This window comes from Zosterops lateralis (assembly GCF_965231275.1).
Source record: "Zosterops lateralis genome assembly, chromosome: 22".
Classification (NCBI taxonomy): Eukaryota; Metazoa; Chordata; class Aves; order Passeriformes; family Zosteropidae; genus Zosterops; species Zosterops lateralis.
Genome location: NC_139782.1, coordinates 7,748,089 through 7,761,067, shown reverse-complemented (window position 1 = coordinate 7,761,067; position 12,979 = coordinate 7,748,089). Strand labels below are relative to the sequence as shown.

General features: G+C 43.9%; 1 protein-coding gene across 5 annotated transcripts in view; it reads right to left on the bottom strand.

Annotated features, from left to right (window-relative positions):
* KIF1B (kinesin family member 1B) overlaps nt 1–12,979 on the bottom strand; it is a 68,562-nt gene that overhangs the window by 22,865 nt on the left and 32,718 nt on the right. For 3 of the 5 annotated variants that reach the window (XM_083876598.1, XM_083876599.1, XM_083876600.1), the window contains 4 exons: nt 4,970–5,066; nt 4,057–4,205; nt 3,656–3,834; nt 2,527–2,664 (listed from right to left, as the gene is read on the bottom strand). In XM_083876598.1, the coding sequence (XP_083732724.1) occupies nt 2,527–2,664; nt 3,656–3,834; nt 4,057–4,205; nt 4,970–5,066 (563 nt within the window). Of the gene's footprint in view, nt 1–1,578; nt 1,828–2,511; nt 2,665–3,655; nt 3,835–4,056; nt 4,206–4,969; nt 5,067–12,979 lie in introns of all 5 variants that reach the window. The other 2 variants (XM_083876601.1, XM_083876602.1) reach the window with 2 other exon arrangements.

Below are 12,979 nucleotides of genomic sequence, written 5' to 3'. Positions count from 1 at the left end.
CTGCCAGGAAGCACAAGTGTTTTCATTACACACTGTATTTGCTCAGCTTGTGCTGTGCTTCCTGAGGCATTTGTGAGTGAGCATGAACAGCTCAGCTGTTTCCCAGGCTCCAGGGGCACACAGAGCAGCCCTGGGCTCAAAGGAGCTGCCAGCCAGCCCAAAGCAGCACAGATGGCTTTCCCAAACCCTCCCCACCTCAGCCAGAGAATCAGGGGTTGTAAAACTCTGGCCTGAACCCAAACTGCCTCCCCACCTGAACCAGAGAATCAGGGTTTGTAAAACTTGGTACCAGGCACTGCACATGAGGGCACAGATCCAGAGATCACAGAGGACTAAAGCAATTTCTTGCAACTTTAGTAATTTTTCTTTCAAAAACTGGATCAAGAAAGTTCCAAGTTTCAGACAAAGCCTGAGGTTAGACAAACACACTACACTGAACTTGAACTTTGATAAAGACCAGCAAACTCAATCTCTCCTTTTCATAAATTATGTAAACAAGTTTCCTGCATTTAAGGAAACTGCATAAAGATCCTGACCCTGAAATCTTCCCTGCTGACACTCACAGAGGAGGATAAAGCCAAGCTTTGGTCCCTTTTCCTTTGTTCCTCCCTTCTGCTGGCCATGGAGCCTTTTTTTTGTACCACGCCTGTGGCAAGCACCTTAATGAGGATGTTGGCTTACAGGGTAAGGAAAGAGGCACAAAAGCACCATTGGGGGAGTGGGAAGCAGCAGAGAGAGGAGCTAAGCCACTAAATAAAAATGTTTCTGTTTCTTGTAATGAGAAACATGTGTTAGCAAGACTATTACTGAAGAAACAGTGCAAAGAACTACATTTCTGTAATGTAACTTGCCGTCCTTAAGGGTCTACACCACACACTGATATATGATAATGCCCTAATTCTGTTCTGGAAAACTCAATAATATTCTAAAATACATCAAGCAAACTTCTTCCAGGAATTCAAGCACAGTGCCTGGGGAAAGTGCTGATACACACAGCCAGTGAATTTCAATGCTGACGACCTTTCACTGTGTAATACTGGCTACAGAGAGTCAGGCATAATCTGAGAAGCCAAATCATCTCAGAGAACACTCTTTTCCTCATCCAGAAACAACCATTCTTCTTTCTCCTCATGCCATCTTTTTGTATGCACAGGATGTTAAACCTATTTTCCAAAAAAAACCTGATTTCTGGATTTGGACTAAAGACTTCCCACCATAGTCAGATTCTCTTCCATGGAAGAAAATAACACACTACAATTCTATTTTAGTGACTCTGCAATGGCTAAATAGGGAATTCTAGAAATGTTTAAATACTGTACACAAATCCCAGCTGTAACAGTTATCTAGAGATAGATTTACTCACACTGTCACATCTATGGGTTCTTTTCTCAATTACCACTTAGGTCTTCACAGTCTCAGACACAGGAATTCAAAACTTAATGCTGAACTATGTTCTCTGGCAATTCCAATTTACGGCCATGGATATTCTGGCTAGACTGACCACCTGTAGCACAAGGCAATTGCAGCCTGCAGCAAGAGCTGGTCCCTTTTGGCCATTCTCAGAGTGACCTCACCAACCTTCCCACTAAAATGAACCAAGGGGATCTGTCGTAAAACGGGTCGCGCCCATCATTGAAGAGGTCTGATCCCTCCTCAGTGCCAACGTCGGAGCCAGTGTCATCCACAAAGGCCTCATCATCAAAGTCCTCCATCTCATCCTGCTGCTCGTCTGCCAGCTCGGTGATGTCGGAGTCGGCGGTGGAGAAGGTTGGGGAGGGCGTGCGGTCGGCCAGGCGCTCGTTGACGCAGCCGTGGAAAATGGGGGAGCTGCACATCAGCGAACGGACAGCGATTAACAGGGGCAGCACAGCACCACCCACCAACAGCCCCTGTGCCTCAGCACAGAGCACAGACACCCCTCTGCTGCCAGCAACGCCTGGAGACACCTGGGCTGGGATCAAATGGGGGGGAAGGGGCTGCCAGCAAAGCCAGGGGAAGGAGTGGCCTTCGACAGAGCAGGAAGCAAATGAAAAAGAAATAGAAATATGGCTGAGTGTAAAGGTCTTGACAGGACATCCATCTAACAGTGCTGCATTTCTTATTTCCAACATGGCAATTCTGCAAATAAAAATATTGTAAAGGTGCGGCCGACAGCAGGAAATATTAAAGAATCCCATCAGACACTTCCCTGAGGTATGACCAAACTATTGGAACCACACAGTTGAGAGACTCTGGACCACTTTTTCAGTGCTCTTCATATTCTCACAGCTCTGCTCCAGTGACTTTAGACAGAACTTAGCCGGTTATATTATTTTAAAATAAACTTATAACTTACTAAAGGTTCACTCAAAGCACATTCTACCATTTCACATGCGAACTAGCAACATTCTAAAGAACATTTTCTACTCTTAACCGTATTTAAGTCTATTCCAGACCCCCACAGACAAGACGCAGCTGCCGCGGAGGCCGCAGGGTTTGCTGAACATCCCCATGGGCCAGAGGCAGCAGCACTGGGGGGTCCCGTACCTGCCCACGAGCTTGAACCAGTGGAATCGGTCGTAGAAGGGGTCGCTGCCCGTCAAGGAGCCCTCGGGCTCCTCCTGGCTGCCCGAGGCCACTTCCCCAGCGCGGTCGTACATCTCCCGCATCAGCTCCAGCCTCTGCCTGCAGGACACAGCACCAGGAAACAGCTCAGGAGAGAGGGAGAGAGAGGCAGAGAACAGTGTGAGGGGTTCACCCCACTGCCTTCACCTGGACCAAACTGCACCTAAGAATAGAGCAGGCTGTGCTCTAAGTTTGGTGCTTCACCAATTCCCCAAAACGTTAGAGATTCTGGGAGAATTTTTGTCAGCTCATCTCTCTACGCACAAGGCAAGGTCACTGCAGAAGCTTACATAAATCTTGGATTTCAATTCACTTCTAAATATTTCTCTTTCACATCTAATTCTGGCATATTTTTTTGCTGCCTTTTTCACATCAGATCACGTTGCTGAGTAATTTCAGCAGTTCTCTGCATTCCATTCCAGAAATGTTGGCATTCTGATTCAAAAGTGAACTGATTCCATTATAGACTCCAATTATTAATTTATTTTATTGAAGAAAACAAGTGTTTCACACTGCAAGATCCTTTAAGTTATTAGTAAAAAAAAAAGTCCTTCAGTCAGTGTTTAGAGAATGGAGGGAAAAAATGTCATTTACATGTAATGAAAATAATTCAGATTGCAGTCAGATTTTGTGACAAAATTGTTGAGCTTAGAAATAGAATAGAAATAGAGTCTTCCTAAGACTTTTATCATAAATTATGTCCTATACTGCCAGGTTATATAATGCAGGTGGCAAGGGAATTATTACAGTGAAAGGACTGGAAAAAGAAGCAATGCAGAGAAATGAGCTATGATGAGTCTTCTTACATCCAAAAGATATAGTCTAACCTCAAATCACAAAAATTATATGTGAAGGTAAGGTGAGAACCTGGAGAAAAGTGCACTTGTTCTAACAGTCTGGAAATCTGGCATTTATAACATCCCAGACTGTCTAGAAAGTTTGGGAGGACACCGAGAAAAAACAGACACAGACAAAGAACCGCAAGGGAGGAAATTTTTGAGTGAAGCTCCTTGGACACAGGGCATTCAGCTCTCTAACACCATCCACATACTTGAGTTTCTCCAAGGACCAGTAGTGTGTTGCCCCGTTCTTGAGGTCCTGCACCTCCACGGCCACCACGGTGCGGGGGAACGGGCGGCGGTCGCGGCTCTTGTCGGGCTCGGCGGGCAGCAGCTCCGGGGGCAGGGGAGAGTACAGCGTGTCCGTCAGCAGCACGAACTGGAACTGCACCTGCAACCACAAAAACCCTCCTTGGGTCCTGACAAGACATATGCTGGCCTGGGATGTTCGCTCAGACAGAAACCCGAGTGAGACTCACAATTTTCTGAATCCTTTTACAGCCCAAATTAATAAGCAAGAGACTTTTAAAGGCAACAAGTAACTCAGAGGATCTGCAACAGGATTATAAAATCAACACTGATAGGTCAGAAAATTCAAACAGTGGCTCTGCACCTTTTTCTTTAACTCTACGCTGATGGCATTGGCTTCCTTCAGATACACTGCATTTCCCCAGAGCTGGTCCCTCAGGGAAGTGAACTGGTGGAATTTCCACTTCCTGAAAGCCCACTGGGCCAGTTCGTACTCGTGGCGTGTCCAGGGCACTGGGAAGAGCAAAGAAACACAGAAATAAAACAATGCAGCTTCTTCTCAAAACTATCACATGCAGTATGTTATATTCCTGCTGATTGTGCCATCAAGTTCTCAACACATTTTTCTGGAAGAAGAGAAAGCAAAGCCCTATGTTTTCATTATTTGTTGTGGAAAAACTGGACTCAAACTTCCTCGACATTAGCAGTGGATATTAATGATCATGTAAATGAGATTTGGAACAGAGAAAAAAAACTTTTTCTGCTCCTATTATTTTAAGTTATTGGGCAACTATTAAAGCCAAATGCTGAACGAGTGGAATGAGAGGAAGTATAATGGGAATAATAAATTATCTACTGTCCAGAAATGGAGTTATACAGACATGTCACAGCATTCTAAGAATTCCTAGCAAGGAGGAAAGAGAAACCTCAAAATCAAAACAAGGAAACAAAGGCAACAGTGTTATTTTGTTTTAAGACATCTGGGCTCTGTTAGTGCCAGGAAGAGAGAGATTCCTTCAAGGCCACCCAATCAAAGCTTGGGGTAAAACTAATCTACTTTGTGCATCAGTTGTATTTGAAGATGTAAGTCTACTGTTCGTGTGGAATGCATTCTATAAATGGGTATTTGGGATCTTGATGCTAAGAGGATTACAGATCAACAACTTACAGTGCTTTGCAGCTTTCCAAAGCAAGTTTTCTATCTACTGCAAGAGATGATACAGCAGCTGTTCCTTTAGACTTGGCTATATCCAAATTATCTTTAGCTTCACACTCACCTTCCTCCTCCTCCTCCTCTTCCTCCTCCGTTGTTTCAGCTGCCAAGGACCGTGTCTCTACCTGCTTCTGGAGGGCCTGCAGTTTGCTCTCATAGTCCTGTGGGGAGAGAGGAGACACGGTGTAGGAGGACAGACAGGAGCCAAGGAAGCTGAGAGTGACAGGCACAGAGCACAGCACAGACACTGCAGAGTGCTCAGCTCACACACCAACACGGCCCCAGGGCAACCCCCCGGGACACAACACAGGGGTCAACACAAGAGAGAAGAGCTGGTTTCTGAAATCACCACATTCACGTGTTCACAGTCTATAGAAGAGAAAAAGGTTTAGGATGTTCTTTTGGTGGAGTTTTTGCTAGACAGGAAGAGGAGGGTTTTATTTGGAAGCTGTCTGCTGCTTTCAGAGAGGAGGAAAAGAGGCAGAAATAAAGAAAGACACAAAAATAAATTTGAAAGGGGAGGATTATTCACCTTCATTTTCTCAAACAGAACCATTAATTTGCCTTTTTATACAAAAGAAATTAATTTCAGATATTAGTGGGGAAGCACTTGGTCTTCAATGAGACTTTCCCCATGGCATGTAATCACCACTCTCACATGTGGATTTAATACATCAGAAGATAAAATACCACCACTGCCCTGGCAGAAAAGTCTGTCAGTGCCTTCCCCACGAGGAACACTTCAGCAACAGCTTCTGGTTCAAGAGCATTTTCTTCCTGTTCAGACCTTATCGTGCCTTGAAATCAATGCTACTAAAACCTAATGAGCCTTTTATTATTTGCTGGTAAAACAAACACAAATTAGAACAGCCTGTCACAGTGCTCTTGGTCTCAAAGCCTATCCTACTAGGATATTCTATTTTATTAAGATAAACCTTTGGCATATATCACACATATTAAACTGGTTTCTCAAGATTTTTATACAAGAGTTACAGCAACAATTCTCTAAGAGTGTTGCTGAGTTCTTAGGGAGAATTCTTGAAGCCACTCATCCTGTATTCCAACCTTCTCTCTTCCACAGTTCCAAATCCTAAAATTCTTCTCCAATGCCCAGTTTTAGGTTCTTAAGTCCAAGAGCTACAGAATAAAAGCTTTACATTTTCCTCCCATCCCACTTAAGCATCCCACCTAAAGAGCTGCATCACTTAACCACAACATGATTGTGGCAATTTAAGCCAGCTTCAGCCAGAAAGGCTTTAGACTCTGTTTGGAAAGGAGCTACACCTCCAGAACATTCCTTCATGTTCATAAGTAGTATTTTCTGAAAATAGCATTAACAAACGTTAGCTGTGCCCTTAAGAAAGTGCAGGATTTTCAACACCACAAATTCAATACCCCTGAGTGCAAAACTGAACTTCATATGGCCTTCATATGATGACTGCATTTTAATTTCTGGTTTCCTCTTGAATATTTTATTTGGCTAAAATACTCCTTAATTTGTTTCTGCTCCATTCACCTTAAGTTGGCAACTTACTCACATAGGAAGTAACCTCAGCCCAGGAGCTTTAAGTACTGCAAACAAAATACATCCATATCCTTTCTTTTGATATTCATTCTGAAATTCTTAAAGATACACCAAAAATCTACTCTATACCCCGTGAGGCTTCTCATGGAAGTATCAGACTTATGTACCCTTCTGAAATGTCCAGCATAATCCTGATTATTTTTTTTTAACATTAAGGCACTTTTTTGGACCTATTTCCCACACTCCATGCAGATAATGTTATTATATTCAAAACCAAGATAAAACTGGTCAGATGCAAAGTGACACAAATAAGCTCCTCTCACTTTCAAGGAAAGGCAAAATAATTTGTTTTCCTGCAGTCTGAAGTCGATAATGTCATTTTGAGCAGCTAGATTGTAGAAATGGAAAGCTCCTCAAGTAGCATTTGAATAGAATCTTTCCAGATTCTTTTGGAGAAACTGAAAAGTTGCAGAGGGACTGGGAAATCAGGGGAAACAAAAAAAGAAAAATACCCCAACCCACCAACAAGCCCACAGCCCACACAGTCAGACAAAGCTTTTCAAGACCAGACTGGAGCAGTTAAAGCAGACACTGCACCACAACTACTGAGACGTGATGTCTGCCAAGGTACTGCCCCGTGTGACTCTCCCCTGTATTTGAGGTGCACAGAAAAGTCCATTTCTTTTGTTTTCAATGAGCAAATAAATGGAGAGCAGCCAGCTCTGTGTTTTCTTCCAGAATTCAGATAAACAGCACACAGGATGGGACAGCACTGAGGACGGGAATGGTTTACAGCTCCTTGTGCTACAAAAACCTCTTATTTTCTTTTATACTCAATTTAAATAAGCTGTCTGAGATGGACACAAGCCTTCTCTGCTGCTTTCCATATAACAGCAGAAACACCAGGCTGGATGAACTTACAAGAATCAGATTGAGGAACAATTAAAGAAACCTTTTTTAACTCTGCTGGAAAAAGCCCAACCCCAAGATAAAAAAATAAAAGCAGGAGAGGCCTGCAGTCAAGTTTCATTTCCATTTCACTGAGACAAGTCTGACACTTACAAGAGTATTTTGTAGTTTATTGAAAGAGCACTTGTTACAATACAAACCACTTCTGCTTTTCACAAGGCAGATACTTGCTCTTAGGACAATCCAAAACAATAGACAGATCTGAAAATCCCATTTAATTCAAAGGCAGCTCACTGCTTTCTTTACAGTACAAATAGTTACACAGCATAGATTTCTCATGTGGCAGCTCCTGAAGAGATTTAATGGGAAGTCTCCAAGAAAAAAATTCAACATATAGAAAACAAATTTCAACATATAAAGGACACAGTGAGGGAGATATTGGAACTATGCTGAATGTACTGATAAAAACTGCATCCTCTAATCTGACAGATCCCTACATTCAGATTGCTTGAGGAAGGATGGAGTCAATGTGAGTGAGGAGCATTAGTGATGTGCCTCTAAACCCCAAACCCAGTGTCCCAGTGAGTCCCAGAGACCCTGAGCAGCCACCCCAAAGGCACAGGTGGAGCCAAGGCAGCTGCCAAAGCACAGCAGCACTTGGCAAAGGCGACTGAACTTAGTAAAAGAGCACTTCCACCATGGATGCCACATTTCCATTACCCTGAAAGCCTTTTCACACAGACATCAATGGAAGCAGCTGTCTCACTGCTCATTAACTCCATTAACACAGGATTTGGACTGAGAGTGGTGTGTATTTCTCAATAGTGCAAGGAGATCCACAGTTCTCACACTGCTTCCCTTATCAGATGAAGCACTGCATTGCAATTCATATCAAATTCTTAAATATGCTCCTAAAAAACAGGAAAAAAAGCTGCTTCCTTGAAGCAGACTGGGCTCCATTCTGACACTGCCTGTCCTTTTTCTGTTTTGTCAGACCATACAGCAGAACAGGCAGGGCTGTTCTTCTAGTGCTGCACTAAAGCAGTGGGGTAGGACAGACTGATGGCAACCTACTGCTCACCAGCACCACCCAGGCATTTAAAGAGTTCTTTTCTGAGTTTTAAGCTGAAGTAAGTTGTAGTGTTTAGCATTAAGGCATCAAGTAGCAGGAGTTTTAGTCTCCTGTCAGCACATGTAGTTCCATGGAGCTCAGGATTCCCCCCTGCTCAATCACGTGGTGATTTCATACAGGCAGCACAACCCTCAGAACACGGGGCAGAGCTGGGATGACTTTGGTCTCCTCCCACGACCCCTCCCGTGCAGGACAGCTCTGCCATGCCCACACACCCCCACAGAGCTGAGAGGCTTTTCCCAAGCATGCATCTCTAACAGAGCCCAAGCCTTTGGGAGGATATGTAAGAACTCATTATGCTCGACATGCACAAAACCAAAGTGCAATGCGCTGCTAAAACAGGATTCTAAAATAAAGACAACAGCAAAACATTACTGGCAGCCCAAAACTCATTCTGCAATTTGGACTGAAGCTCGAAGAAAGTACTGCTCATCTACAAGCCTTCTTTCCTTTAAGAACCAAGACCTTTTTGGAAATGATGCTTTATTTCCTTTGTTCAAGTAGGCCAAAGCATGAGACAAATGCAAGTTACAAAGCCAGAAGTGGACACAGAATTCAACCTGCCATAAAGCAAAACTCCCAAGTGATCAGAGCAGTTTGTTCCTTTAGGAGCTGGAGGACTGACTTTGTATCTCCTGCAGCAGAGGCCACTACCCCATCAGTGATGCATATGAGAATTAATGACACCTGATTAATTGATATGTAAATGGCACATGTGCTGCAACAGCATCTACAACATCCCAGCTGAGGCAGGGGAAGAGTAGTATAGGACAAAAAAAAAAAAAAAAAAGGAAAATAAGCTTAAGGCACTTGCCACTCACCTACCGCTATGCTGAGCCACACACAAGTAACAATTGCCAATAGGGCTTATATTTTATAAAAAATAAGCAACCTCAAGTAAATTCAGGATACTTGTGCAAAGCAGCACAAATACACTGCAAAGTGGACCTACCTCACCAAATGTGGTAGAGTGGCCAATTTTGTTTTTAAAATTTTATTCAAGTTAAATTTAAAAGCAAAGTAAGTCCTCAAATATTTCTTACAGTTAAGGCCACGGATTTTCAAAGGTAAGAGCAACTTTGTCTTGCACTTTTGGAAACTTGGAAAAAAACCCTGTATCATCAAGGTTGGGACTCTCCAATTGCGACAAACCCTCAAAGCCTATTCCTTAATCACTAGTTTTTCAGTAATTTGCTTGAAACAATCTGAAGCAGGAACTGCAAGCCTTTGTGTTACAGCAAATCACCTGCAAGTACAAACCCCTTCAGAGCAAAATAGACATGAAAGATTTTAACTCGCATTTTGAGTGTGGGGAGGAGGAAAATGAACCTTATTTTCTCCTCAAAGCAACCTTCTCCTTTATTAAATGAGTCTTGAATTCAAGTTTAATCCAAGACCAGAGGCACTAACATGAGGTATCACATTAAGATGAAACAGTTCAATTCTCCCATCTCACAGGAGAATTCAGCCAATACAAAGTAGTGATTTATAAATCTTCCTAAGAATAACTATTTCAAGAACATCTCCCAGACTCATGCCTGAGAAAGCTGAAAACATAAAATAAAAGAATTAGCTTTTTGAGTGCACCAGAGTGTTGAAAAATCCTAGTTCCTTTCCACAATCTCAGTATAATAATTAAAACCTATTATATTTAGAGATACAATGGGAATTAGAAAAAGCTTATTTCCAAATAATTGCTTCAGCATTATATATATATTCTGACATAAAATTCCATTCAGGCTGGTTTAACTGTCACAGCAATTTCATACCAATAATTATGAACTTAAGCAGAAGGAGAAGAGACATCTACTCAGGGAGTGTGACCCAACAGCTCTTCTTAATCTCTTTATAAAAAAGCAACATGTATCTTGTCAGCTGACAACTTTTGGTTTATAGATTATTATTACTATTAAAAATTGAGTTAAGAGTGGAAAATATTGTTCTGAAGAACCAGATCCATTTATATACAGATGGTCAGTTTCCTTATTGCTAAGAAAAAGGTCACAAGAAACATTCAATGCTAGAAACTAAACTCCTCTTTTGATTGTCTACATAAAACACAGGAGGAAGGTAGCACTTGGTAAGTTCCAGACAATATTTTCAGCATTAGAAAAATACTTCAAGACACACACACACACACACAAAAAAAAAAAAAACTTGGTAAATTAGCTAGTGGGAAGTTCTCCCCTCCACCTCCCTCCCTCCAAGGTCTTCTAGTCTATGAAAAAAGTTCTTACAACTTTTTCAGAATACAAATTTTCATTCTTACAACTTTTTCAGAATACTCTTCCAATGGCTGCTGTTAAAACTGCAATGGGCAGTTCCACGCAAAGAGCCAGGGCTGGTACCTGGTGTTGGTGCCTCGAGCTCTACCGGCCAAAGCAGCCCCGAGCCCCGGGCACGGCTGTCCTGGAGACTGAGCCAGGCTGCCCGGAGAGCCCAGAGAGCCCGAGGAGCCCGTGCCCGGCCTGCCCTGCCCTGCTCATACTGTGGTTTCTCTGCCCGCTTTCAGGTTGGGGGCCGAGAATTGGCGCCTCATGCGAGGAGGGGTCCCCGGGGGGCCGTGGTGGCCGGGCCGCTCCGGGGGTTTCGGGGCGCTGCCCTCGGCCCCTCCGTACGGCTGCCGGTGCTGGTGCAGGTGCCGCTTGTGCTGGAAGCTCTGCGGCTCCGGGGAGTGCAGCGCCTCGGAGGAGCCCGAGGCCTGGCGCCGCAGCCCCTTCTGCGAGCCGCTGCTGCTCAGGGAGTTGCTCCTCCAGCGTGGCTGCTGCTGCTGTTGGTGTTGGTGTTGTTGTTGGCTGGGCTGGGGAGGGGTGCCCAGCTGCTGCCGGTTGATCTGGATGTTCTCCGCGCTCCTCTGCGGCCCGTAAAGGTTCCACAGCTGCTGCGGATCTTTAGAAGCGGCTTTGCTTTCTTTGTCTTTGCCTTCGTCTTTGCTCTTGTCGTCTTCTTTCGGGATTCTAACCTCGATCACTTCGTCCTCGGTGATAATGATGTGGGTGCCCGGGCTCCAGGAGTTCCTGTGTTTGGGATTGCTTTTGAAAGGAAAGCGGGGTTTGCGGTTTTCGGGTGGGATGAAGCGGTGAGGCATGTTCTGCCGACGGAGCTGCTTTGCTATTTCCTGCTGCTGCAGATTTTTAAACCGAATCTGTTCTTGCCTCATCCAGCGTAAGCGCCCACGTCTGAAAGCCGGGTCACCTGCCATTAACTGAGACACGCGCTCCTCCTTAGCGAGATCATCGTTCTCGCTTCTCTTGGCCTCATCCGTGGGCTTCTTATCCACATCCAATGCGCCGGCAGAGTTTGGAGACTTAGCGTTAGCTACAGTGGACTGAGCTTTGTCTGGAGACCCTATCAGGGGTAACACCTTCTCCATTTTTAGCATTTTATTTCTGAGAACTTTGATCTCTTCATCCTTCATGTTGTTCTGCTTCTTCACTTCTTGCAAAATATCTTCCAATTTGTCTATGTGCACCTTTAGGTCATCCACATCAGTAATTCCTTTCCCATTGGCCATGACATCTTCGATCTTTTCATCTCCGACTCCCACTGTGTCCCAGACATCCCGAGCGACAGCTCGCCACGACTCGCGCTCATTGGGGTCTTTTTTCCCATACATGGCACAAAGCTCTTTCATTTTAACAATGGCCAGAGCCTCAATCTCCTGCCTACTGTGCCTGAAGTCATTGAGTGCTACCTCATAGCAAATCTCCTTCACAGCCTGAATCTTTAGGTCTGAGATGGTGACCCATTTGGAGTCTTTACTAAGGCGTCGGCGTTGGGGTATCTGGTACATTTTAATAGGTTCTCGTTTCTTCCCACTGCTGGGGAGGCCACACTTTTTTACAATGGTTTGGAGCTTGCTGGGGGGCAGCTTCTCTCTCAGGGAAGTGATCAGTCTCCAACTCTCCTCACACGATCTCTTGTCCGAATCATCCCCACTATCAGAGTCTGCATCCTTTGGAAAAACAAAAATCAAGAAGTGGCCCCAAAATAACCAAAATTAAAATTGTAAGAAAATGGAAAAGCTAAACAAGAAGTAGCAGGCAAAGAAAAACTAAATCAAAAATCAAAATAGAACAAGTGATAAGGAGGTCCCTGAAGACTGAATGTTAGGGCATTAAAATGTATCTTCAAGAGTCATGGGCTGTCCAAATTGGAGCTCTTCACTAAAGATTAACATTATATTTAAGTCTCATCATCTCAAAATAGCTGGTAATCTGAACTCTTCCCTCCCAAACCCTTCCAAAAATCTTTAAACAGACCAACTAAAACCAAGTTCCTGGTTTTAAATCTTAAAACCAAGTGTAAACTGCACTTGACACATGCTACAAAGACATGCAAGTCCCCGCCACACACATTTGCCTTGGTGACTGCTGCTGCTTCTCTCAGCAAATCCTCCCCAGGAAGGTGAGCACAGCAGCCATCATAGAAGATGTCATGAGCAGCCAGAGTAAGTCGGGTTAACACTGGTTAGTAACGTTGCACGTGGTTGCAGGGATGCTCAAGTT